Below are 10,368 nucleotides of genomic sequence, written 5' to 3' on the forward strand. Positions count from 1 at the left end.
CTAATGTAAAGTTTTGGGGACCTGAAGAGTATATAATTTGGGGGAGAGGTGGCTTTAAGAAAATAACACAAAGTTAGATACAAAAAGTAATATTTAGAGTGAAACAAGAGATCACAATAACTTACAAATTGAAAAAGCTGACATGCCACAAATACCAGCATCCAGAAAATTAACTTGTTCATATCGATTGCCTGCACACCTCTATAATGCTTTCCACAGGCTAGCTACTGTCTCTCTATATTTCAAATCTTGTTTCTCCTCACATCCATGTACTTAGACTGACAAGAGCCACTGGATGCATTCCTATCACTTGTGCCCTCTGGCTTTACACATTCATAGCAGGAAGCCTGGTGACTGGCCACAGGTGATGGGTGCATTGCTGGAAGCCATTACTACACAAGGAAAGCTAGGCTAACTAACTATACATGGAAGTGACTGGAAACCACATTAACATTTCTCATGAACCCGTAAATTTTATGTCTCTTCAACTCACCTTCTCCATGACCAGATCCCTAAAATGCCCACAGCCATTTGGACACTAGGGGGAATGTGTGACAGAGGGAAAGCCAAATGGAAAGAGACAGTGGTCTTTACCACTTATAGATAAATGTTTTACTTTTGCAAATTTACAGAAGTAAAGGACCATGTGAATATGTTGCCAGGCCCCTTTCAGGGGCCTGTGTGAGGGGCCCTGAAAGATAAACTTTATTGGCTTCATGGTGAATTGGCCTCTGAAATTAAAGATTTTCACATTGCAAAGGGACTCTCAACTTGTCTAGAAACCATATTCTTCTAGCCTAGGAGGTTTGTTTTCCTACTTTCCCAAATAAACATTTAGTATCTTCTTTCTCCTCAAATTACCCGTAGCTCACTCCCCTCCAGCAATAAGCTTGATTCATTCTCTAGCAGCCCTCATCTAGCAGTTCCTATCCACCCCACATTGTTCTGCTCACTGTTCACAGCAGAACTCATTGGAGTTGTTCACAGCTGCTGTCTGCATGTCTTCACATCCCATTCTTACCTGAACTATTTGAGTGGGACTGCACACAGTCACTATCCCCCCAGGTCATCTGTGACTTCCAAGATGCCAAAGTGGATGCTTATTTCGCTCTCTTCTCCTTACCTGACCCCCCAGCAGCTTAGCTAGGGCTGACTGCTCTCTCCTTCATATACTCTTCTCTGGGTTGCCAGGACACTCCTCTACTCCCCTGGCTTTTCTGTGGTTCCTCTGATCATTCTGGATTCTTTCGCCAATCCTTCCTCCTCTAAGTGCTGGGCTGCCCCAGGGCTCCTTGCTCAGCCCCTTGCCTTCTGTCTCCACTCCTCTTTCCCTAGGTGCTCCAGTCTCATTAAAAGCCATCTATCTCCCAATGACTCTGCCATATTTACCCTCTAGCTCTGACCCCTAAACTCTGTATAGCCTGGCCTACCTGTAGCTTCCACTTGAATGTCTAAGGGAATCTCAACTAACCTGACTAAAGTACAATGTTTGATCTCTCCTCCAAACCTTTTCCTGTCTCCTTTCCCCATGTTTCCTAAAAAAAGCACTACCATCTACCCAGTTACTCAAGCCCCAAACCTAGAAGTAATCCATTCACTTTCTCTCTTCTCTGCCACCATTTCAGTACAACCCACCCTCATGTGTTGCCTAGAGGATTGCTCTAGCAACTCAAATGATCTCCCTGCTTCCATTCTCCACATAGAAGCCAAAGTGATCTTTTAAAACTCCAGTGAATAAAACTTTTCCTGATTAAAACCTTCACTCGCTTCCACTGCACTTAGACTAAAATCCATAATCTTTCGAGGAACCTCCAAGGCCCTGTGTGATGGGCATGTCTGCCTCTCTGTTCTTATCTTTGCCCTGCTCCAAAGTCTCTGTTCAGGAACACTGGCCCTGATTCTCTAGCTCCCCACCTGTGAAGCCCGTTCCTGCCAGCGCTGGTCTCCAATATCATCTCCTCACAGAGGCTGTCTAGCTGGCCAGAGTAAAGTGGCACTTCACGCTCAAGTCATTGCCATGTCCAGTTGTCCACCCCCCCCGCCCTGCTCCCCAGCCTTATAGCCATCCTATATTATTTCCTGCTTTCTTAGTTATCCCCTACTCCCTTACTTTATAGTAAGTTTCAGGGAAGCCCAGGCCCATGTACCCTCGGTGCCAACAATACGTGGCACACAGGAGGCACTCCATAAGTATCGGCTACGTTAATAATACAGTGGCTATGCACACACACAGACACACAGACGCCCAGATTGTTGTAGTTTCCTTCTGGGGGCCACTGCCACGGCTTTGAGTTAAGAAGAGAGCATTCCCAGTCACTGACACAACCCAGAGACAAGGAAAGACCCAGACACTGGCCCACATGAAACGGAGCCTGAACGAGTCAGCAGACAGAATCTAACTAAGCTCAGAGACATAGGCCCAGGGCGAGTTCCAGAGACAGAGGCCGAGACGGACTCAGACGGAGACCAGACTCAGCGGACCAGAGAGCCGGGCCCGCAGAAGCCCGGGTAGCGGCCGTAGACAAGCCAGGAGAAGCGGCGCGGGGGAAGGCCTAAGACGCCGGAGAAGGGCGGAAAACCAGCGCGCGAGCCGGGGAGCCCGGCCGCCCCGCCCCCGCTCACAAGTGACCGCGCAGCCGGCGGGGGAGCCCGGCCGCCCGCCGCCCGACGCGTGCGGGATCAAAGGGGCCGGGAAGGGCCGGCGGGAGGCGGCAGGAACCCGGAGGTGTGAGTGAGCTTCCCAGGGCGGGCGGGAGCGTGGGAGCGTGGGAGCGCAGAGGGCCGGGAGGCGACAGCGACCCGGAGAGACCACGAGAGATCCACAGACGCGGGGCAGCGGAGACAGAGACGCAGGCGCCGAGAGGCACGGAGAAGCCGAGACCCGGGGCTGGGGATGCAGACAGACTCCTGAAGACGCGGAGAGACCAGAGCCGAGTTGCCAAGAGACCTAGAAAGAAGTGGAAGGTACAGAGAGAGAGAGACGCCAACAGGGGCGCAGGACGCAGAAAGACAGAGAGATGGATTTAGAAAAAGAAAGGGCGCTCCAGACAGAACGGGAAACAGAGATTGCGGAAGAGAAATGACGGAAAGAAGAGCCGGAGGCTTAGAGGGCGTGGGCGGGAAGACCTCGCTCCTCCCCTGCGGAGGGCTGAGAGGACCCCCGGGGCAGGGATCCGAGCGCCGCGTCCTTTCTCAGGGTCACGCCTGCAGAGGTGCGGGGCTGGGGCGGAGGGCGGGGTGGGGACGGCACCAGCACTCCCAGGCTCAGGGGAGGGGGTGTGGGAACGGATGGACTCTAGGTCTTCATCCAGATTAAAACTCTGTGATGGAGTAAACAGTTAAAAACTAATCTTCAGTGGAAGTGTTAAACCTTAATAGGTTATCAGGTTCTCCCCTTTTTGAAGAAAAATAGAAAACGATCAATTGTGCATTGGCCGGGAATCGAACCCGGGCCTCCCGCGTGGCAGGCGAGAATTCTACCACTGAACCACCAATGCAAGTGATAGGTCGCTTTTTGTGTCTTTAATCCGAGCTTGTAGGAGGGTGAGCGAGGCACCCACGCGGTCAGGCAGGCGGTGTAGGCCAGGCTCAACGAAGGAATGACCCGGAATAATTAACGTGGGAGGAGCACCCGGCTGTCCTTCCTCCCCTCCGGATCCGGCTACCCCGTCATAAAGTCGCCCCATATGGCCAGGGGCGGCCCCACACCCGGGTGCGAACAGCCCGGGGCCGCAAGCCTCGCGTGCAGGTGAGAAAAACTCAGCCCGAGCCCAGGTTCCCAAGGAGGGGGGCGACGCGGGCTGCTGGGGCCGCACATCTGTGTTCCCATTTGGTCCAGGTAGGGGGGAGGTGGGATGTGCTGGGACCCTGATCCCAAATGGGAGCGCCCTCTCCAAGTCTGTGTCCTTTCATACTTGGGCTTTGGCAAGGCAGGCTCCGCGGGGGTGTCGGGGGGTGGAATAAAAAGGTGTGGAGGTGTACTGACTGGGAGGGCTTGGAGGAGCCCCATCCGTCTCTGACTCCGCAGCTATCTTCTGATGGTGTGCAATCTTGTCTTTCGTTGTTCTTCACCCTGGCATTCTTGCTGTCCCGTTAAATCTTTGATTTATCTTCTCAGGTACTTGGTCCTGAAGTCTCCGAGTGTTCAGGCATCATTCTACAGAGGGTCATGCTCTTGGATTGAGGTGGGTGTTGATCCTTTTTTTTTTTGGTATCCCTTTCTTGACCCCCAAAAAACTGCTTACACCCTACTCCCCTACAGTCACGAGCGGTCCCCAGGAGCAAGTAACGCGGGCACTACGTGTCAGTTGTCCTGGCAGCTATACACCCGAATCTCCTATAATTAGTTTTTAATCAAATACTTCTAAGTGGAAAGATCTCTCCACTTCTGTTCCGTGCTTCAAAGCCTTGTTGCTTCCTCTTCCTAGAAGTTACCCCAACCTCAGTCCAGCCATCTCTCAGGACGACTCTTTCTTGAGGCACCTACTTTTTACTCTGTTTCTATAATAGCTACTTGATAACACATCATTTTTTTCACTAGATCCTGCAGGGATAAACTGAGCCTCTAGTGCATATCTCAGTATGAACAGCCTAAGCATAACCCAGTGACCCGATGCACACAATGAGCGCGCAGATGTTGGGGGAATCGAATATGACTGACTTGGGTTGAGCAAAGCTCTTCCATCCCTAGGAAGGGCCCTAGTTGAACTACACCGGTCCGCCCAGAACACTCGGGCCGCTCCCTGTCCCAAGCAGGAGGCGGATTTTAGGGGAAGATGTGTATGTTCCAGTCTGAGGGTTGAGGGGTCTTAACTAATGTCTGGGTTGGTGGGTTACAATGAGCTTCTGAGAAAACTGCAATTATGGAGGTTGGGGGGCTTCACTCCTGAGTTCTGTCCCCAGATCACTCGAACTCCCTCTCCCCCTAACAACCACCTCCCTTCAGCTGGGTCCCACCTCATTATACAGCCTTACGGTTCTTAAAGCAGCCGGGGCTGCATTGGTCCCTCGTTTCCCACACTCCCAGGCCAGTTCTACTCCTTCCCTCCATCCCACCCTCTTGCGCCCCTCCCCTTTCCGGGAGCCTCGTGCCCTGGGCCCTGCCTAGCGGGATCCGGGTGCCGAAGGGGCGGGTCCAGGTCCTACCCTTTCTACCCGGGAGTCTGCGGGATATAAGGCGCAAGGCGAGTAGGGACTTAGTCCACATCAGGGTCCGGAGGAGCGATGGTCACCCGGGATCGAGCAGAGAATAGGGACGGCCCCAAGGTGAGAGGCGGGAGTGGAGGGAGCAGAGGTCCCTGGTCCGGTCAGGAGACCGTGGGTCAGGGGAAGAGGCTGGAGGCTCCAGACGCAGGGCTGGAAGGGGGAGAGGTGCGTGGGGGAACCCAAGGAGCAGGAGCTGGGGAGTAAACTGTAAAGGGTGAAGAAGGGGACAGGGTCAGAGCAGGACCTGCGTGGGCGGCAGAAGCGGAGGTCTGGGGTTTGGGTAATGGGAGTTGGCACCTTGCGGCCTGGAAGGGTGTGGGAGGGGGCCGGAGTTTGAGTAAAATAAGCAAAAAGAATACAGAGATAAGGGAGGAGGGTGGGGGAAAAAAGGCGGCCGTGCTCCACACGGGCTGTGAGCCGGAGCTGGCCCAATGCAGCCTAAAAGAGAGGGCCCGGAGGGTATTGGTTCCAGAAGCCCGAGACCTGGTGGAAGGTTTTAGAACCAGTGGAGAGGGGTGACCGCATAGACCGGTTAGAGGGAGAAGAGGCGCGGTGGGGCTGGGTATCTCCCTTTCTACACTCAGGGCCGCCAACTCTGAGCCCGGCACCTTGCGGCCCTCGTGTCGGGCGCAAAGAGGGTCCCCAAAGTTCTCCACTGAGACAGAGAGAGACTGCACGAGACGGAGACGTAGAAAGAAAAGAGGTGGAGGAGGAGTGACACAGACAGGGGAGGAGGGAGGACAAGACTGAGAGAGGAGAATACGGAAGACCCGGGAAAGAGAGGAGGCGAGCTACAGAAATTGACCCTAGGGACGTTGGGAGGGGGAGCGGCGGAGAGGGATCGAACGGGCCCGGCCCTGGGCTCTCCGGAGTCTTGGGGAAGGGGTGGAGGCGGGACTATCCCAGCCGCGGGATCCAGGGTCCAACTCCGGCGCGGCCGCGCTGAGTGTCGGTCGGGTCGGCCCGCTCTCCCTTTCCTGCTGGTCGCAGATGCTGAAGCCGCTTGTGGAGAAGCGGCGCCGGGACCGCATCAACCGCAGCCTGGAAGAACTGAGGCTGCTGCTGCTGGAGCGGACCCGGGACCAGGTCAGTCCTTCCGCTGGCCCCCGACCTCCCAGTATCCCGTCCTCGTGTCCCAGGGCTTGACACTGGGGTGGGGACATTTGCTGCATTGGCGACCCTGGCCCCAACGCATCCTGACCCGAGTCCCGCCCTTGGAGTCCCAACCCAGACCCCCTCTCGCTCTCAGCACGCGATCTTCAAGGCCTCGCGGCTCGGGTCTGTAAGTTTCACACCCAGCTCTGTAAATTTCACCCCCAGGGTCCATCAGTTTCAACCTCTGGGTCTGTGAATTCTCCCTCCTCTTCCCCTCCACCCCACCTCCCCTCCCCTCCCAGAACGTCCGCAGGGTGGTTTGCTTCACGCTCCGGGTTTGCTGTTTCAAACCCCCTCCTCACACTGTGGGTTGGTTTCATCTCCTCCGGTTGGACAGTTTCGTCTCTGGGTGTTGCATGATCATTCTTGGTCATCTCCACTCCGCTTTTCGTTGTGTGCTCTCTGGGCAGCGCGCAAACACGATCCGGGGGGCACCCCCAGCTCCCTATCCCCCTCCCTTCTTCCCCCTGTCACTTCCCCCTCTCTCCCCACCCCTTTCTGTCTTTGCGCCCTCCCCTCCTGTCTGTAGAACCTCCGGAACCCGAAGCTGGAGAAAGCAGAGATACTGGAGTTCGCCGTGGGCTACTTGAGGGAGCGAAGCCGGGTGGAGCCCCCGGGTACAGCGCGGGGGTGGGGCAGCGGCGGGAGAGAGGGGGGTTTCAAGGAGGCCCGGGACGGGGTAGAGGGGGCGGACGCTGCGGTGGACGGTGGGCTTGGGTTGTGGCAGGCTCTGCCCCGAGGCGAGGTTAATAACACCCCCGCGTGTCTGTCTCTGTGTCTCCCTCTATTTCGCCCTCTGTCCGTCCGTCTGGCTTCCTGTCTCTGTGCGTCTGTCGGGCCTTGGTATCTCTGCGCCCCGCCCCTTCCCTCACCCCTACTGGGCCCCTGCCCTGCCCGCCCGTCCTCCCGCCGGCCGCTCCCGCCGCCGCGGCTCCAGGGGTCCCCCGGTCCCCAGCCCAGGACGCCGAGGCGCTCGCCAGCTGTTACTTGTCCGGCTTCCGGGAATGCCTACTTCGCCTGGCGGCCTTCGCTCACGACGCCAGCCCGGCTGCCCGCGTCCAGCTCTTCTCCGCGCTGCACGGCTACCTGCGCCCCAAGCCGCCTCGGCCGGAACCGGTAGATCCGAGGCCCCAAGCGCCGCGCCCGCTGCTGGACCCCGCCGCCCCGGCTCCTGGCCCCGCGCTGCACCAGCGCCCCGCAGTGCACCAGGGCCCCCCTAGCCCGCGCTGCGCATGGTCCCCGTCCCCTTGCTCCCCTCGCGCCGGGGATTCCGGCGCGCCGGCGCCCCTCACCGGACTGCTGCCGCCGCCACCGCCGCCTCACAGACAAGACGGGGCGCCCAAGGCCCCGCCGCCCCCGCCGCCCGCTTTCTGGAGACCTTGGCCCTGAGCTTTGGGTGGTTGGAGGCGGGGTCTAGGGGTGAGGTAGAGACTCCAGCCCGAGGGCAGCAGAGGGACCCGGGCGTTGGAGGTGTTGGGGAGGGCGGCGGGGCGCGCGGACGTAGCGCGCGGGTGAGATGTGGTCTATATTAGAGTATCTATATAAATATATATTTCCCTGGTTCCTGTCCCTTTTCCCTGCCCCTCTTGCGTCTAGGATTGTACCCTCTCTGGCCCTGGCCCAGGCCCAGCCCCTTCCCGAGTCCCTAGTGCATGGAATAAAGTGGTTGTTAAATCCCCGTGTGTCCCCGAGCCAGGGGCCTGCCTTTATCTCGGCGTCCACGCCCACTTGCCCTCTCCTTCTGTCTCCCGCCCCTCAGTCTTGCTCTCCAAGGCCCAAGCCCCGGGGCAGACAGGTAAGTAAAAGAAGAGAGCAGAGCGGAAACTGAGGTTGAAATTGAAATTAGGTGGAAAACATTGAGTGAGATAGGGTAGGTGGGGTGGAGGAATGGGAGCCTTTAGGAAAAAGCCACGTAAAAAAGACGGGGAAAAAAAAGTTGAAATAAAATCGACTCTGGTGGGATTCGAACCCACAACCTTTGAATCGCTTTTTCGTCACTAGAAGTCCAATGCGCTATCCATTGCGCCACAGAGCCACCTGGCGGGCGGCGGCGGCTGACGGCTTACCGGGTACTCGCTTGGGAAGGGGGCAAAAGAAGGGGTAGGGGTGTGAGGGAAATGGGCGGGGCGAGCCATGAGCGCGTATTTTGGAACTAAGAACAGTCTGGGAGTGGGAGAGGTAGCGGGCGAAATGCACCTGGGCCTGGTGGGAGTGAGGGCGCTCTTGGGTCGAAGAAACGGAGAGAAACCGAATATGAGCAAGAAAGCGAGTACGGAGTTCCGGCTGCCCGCCTGAGGGATGCTTCCAGTCCAGGAGCACCCCACCCCCAGATGCGGCCCCACCCATCAAAATAAATTTTCTTTGTTAATTCCCACGTGTGTGTTTCCTCTGGTCTGTCTGCTTTGCCATTCACTGCTCCGCGGTCTAGAGTCTTGGAGATTCTCATAGACTAGCTGATTTGCCAGAAATATTTCTAGTTTAGTTGTTCGGTCAAGTCTCTTACGAAGACTACAAAAACACCCCTTTTCCACGCAGGTAGCGTGGCCGAGCGGTCTAAGGCGCTGGATTTAGGCTCCAGTCTCTTCGGAGGCGTGGGTTCGAATCCCACCGCTGCCAGGCCAGAGTTTTTCTGGGGGTTGTTTACCGTGTGACTCAGGAAGATATTTCGTCTATGTTCTTAATTTTATGTCGCCTCCTCGTTAGCAGTCTCACCACTGCCTTTCTTCTGTGATATTCCAGATTAAAGGCATTCCAACCCCAAACCAAAACCTCATGGAAACTACCGAAGTAACCTTAAATTCTTCATAAATGGTATACACTTAAACATGTTCTCAAATAATAGTATTTCTTAAAATTTGCACAACTTGCTGCATATTTTACTTACTGTATTTTCTCCTGACAGTATCTTAGAGGCTCCAGTCACCCCGTCTGAAAAGTTCGAAAATAGTACCCTAATTTTTCTTTTCAGATCCTGTCTGATCATTAGACAGTCTCACATATGAAATGTTACTTAATAGAACATAATGATATTATGTGAAAGCAAAATTCAAGGTTCCACCGAGATTTGAACTCGGATCGCTGGATTCAGAGTCCAGAGTGCTAACCATTACACCATGGAACCTTCGGCGGTTACCTTTTTCTAGAATATACGTATTATTGAACTTCTTGTTTTGTGTGTTTCTTCACCTCTCCACGTATGGAAGACAAAACAGAGTGAAAATAGTTGTCAGAATGAACATCGCTATAGAGCGCCTGAAATATGAACTGAGATGTACTGTAAGTGAAAAATACACACCATACTGAAAAGGCTCAGTACAAGAAGATTCTGAAAATTTCACTAAGAAATTTAAAATAGTGATTCTATGTTAAGTATACGATTTCGGATTTATTGGGTTGGATAAAATAAAATATGTTATTGAAGTTAATTTGCCTGTTTCTATTTGTTTTAATGTGGTTGCTAGAAAATTCAAATTCGCTTACAAAAAACATCTCTACTTTCCCTTTACTGCTATTCGTTCTACCTTCTGAAAATTAAAACCTGGGGCGCTTATCACGGATTCACTTTTAAACCAACAGTGCTTTCGTCACTCTTTTCCGTTGTTTTGTTCGAAATAATATAAACATTAATGGTACTAAAAATAATTGCGTAGAAAAACATCAGCATACGCCCGAACAGGGACTTGAACCCTGGACCCTCAGATTAAAAGTCTGATGCTCTACCGACTGAGCTATCCGGGCCCTAAGAAAGATGTTGCACTTCTAGATATAAGAAGCTTTTACTTACGAAAGTTTTGCCTGATTGAATCAAGTGTAAATTGCACATGGTTGTTTAGAGAACAGCAGGACAAATCAGGAGGAAGCAGCTGGAGCCTCGCTGCTCCAGACTGCGCTTTCTCGGTCTCGTTCGGGGACATCCCCAGCCCAGTTTGGGCCATTGTGAATGGAACGCCGCGAAAGCGGGGACGATGCAGTACCAGGACTGGCCGCGCGGGACAGCTGCCGGCTGGA

The 10,368-nt window shown here is 54.5% G+C and overlaps 1 protein-coding gene and 5 non-coding genes across 15 annotated transcripts; 2 read left to right on the forward strand and 4 right to left on the reverse strand.

Moving 5' to 3' along the window:
• The first annotated feature begins 2,396 nt into the window (after positions 1–2,396).
• HES7 (hes family bHLH transcription factor 7) lies at positions 2,397–8,739 on the forward strand. Of its 10 annotated transcripts, XM_037027138.2 has the most exons (9): positions 2,397–2,964; positions 3,540–3,748; positions 4,118–4,184; positions 6,196–6,291; positions 6,455–6,487; positions 6,890–6,977; positions 7,298–7,476; positions 8,120–8,155; positions 8,362–8,739. In XM_037027138.2, the coding sequence occupies exons 2-9, from the start codon at positions 3,687–3,689 to the stop codon at positions 8,416–8,418; spliced, it is 618 nt and encodes a 205-aa protein (XP_036883033.1). In that variant the 5' UTR covers positions 2,397–2,964; positions 3,540–3,686; the 3' UTR covers positions 8,419–8,739. The 10 variants fall into 10 exon arrangements, with proteins under 10 accessions (XP_036883033.1, XP_017535873.2, XP_036883026.1 ...); XM_017680384.3 differs by lacking the exons at positions 8,120–8,155; positions 8,362–8,739 and having other exon boundaries at positions 2,422–3,212; positions 7,298–8,038; XM_037027131.2 differs by lacking the exons at positions 8,120–8,155; positions 8,362–8,739 and having other exon boundaries at positions 2,422–2,964; positions 3,533–3,748; positions 7,298–8,038.
• Positions 3,427–3,497, reverse strand: TRNAG-GCC (transfer RNA glycine (anticodon GCC)). The gene has a single exon. It is a non-coding gene; the product is annotated as a tRNA-Gly (tRNA).
• TRNAR-UCU (transfer RNA arginine (anticodon UCU)) lies at positions 8,309–8,395 on the reverse strand. Its single transcript is given in 2 exon segments — positions 8,309–8,344; positions 8,359–8,395. It is a non-coding gene; the product is annotated as a tRNA-Arg (tRNA).
• A 155-nt stretch (positions 8,740–8,894) lies between the features above and the next one.
• Positions 8,895–8,976, forward strand: TRNAL-UAG (transfer RNA leucine (anticodon UAG)). Its single transcript has one exon. It is a non-coding gene; the product is annotated as a tRNA-Leu (tRNA).
• A 433-nt stretch (positions 8,977–9,409) lies between these two features.
• Positions 9,410–9,481, reverse strand: TRNAQ-CUG (transfer RNA glutamine (anticodon CUG)). Its single transcript has one exon. It is a non-coding gene; the product is annotated as a tRNA-Gln (tRNA).
• Positions 9,482–10,025: 544 nt separating this feature from the next.
• On the reverse strand, positions 10,026–10,098 carry TRNAK-UUU (transfer RNA lysine (anticodon UUU)). The gene has a single exon. It is a non-coding gene; the product is annotated as a tRNA-Lys (tRNA).
• Positions 10,099–10,368: the final 270 nt, after the last annotated feature.

This window comes from Manis javanica, chromosome 4 (assembly GCF_040802235.1).
Source record: "Manis javanica isolate MJ-LG chromosome 4, MJ_LKY, whole genome shotgun sequence".
NCBI lineage: Eukaryota > Metazoa > Chordata > Mammalia > Pholidota > Manidae > Manis > Manis javanica.

What these genes read in the sequence shown, in the direction of transcription:
- HES7 (XM_017680384.3), top strand. Translation starts at nt 3,687, where the DNA reads ATGGCCAGGGGCGGCCCCACACCCGGGTGCGAACAGCCCGGGGCCGCA. An exon ending in TGGAGCGGACCCGGGACCAG is followed by an intron (nt 6,292 to 6,454) that starts GTCAGTCCTTCC and finishes TCTCGCTCTCAG; the next exon opens with CACGCGATCTTCAAGGCCTC. An exon ending in AGGCCTCGCGGCTCGGGTCT is followed by an intron (nt 6,488 to 6,889) that starts GTAAGTTTCACA and finishes TCCTGTCTGTAG; the next exon opens with AACCTCCGGAACCCGAAGCT.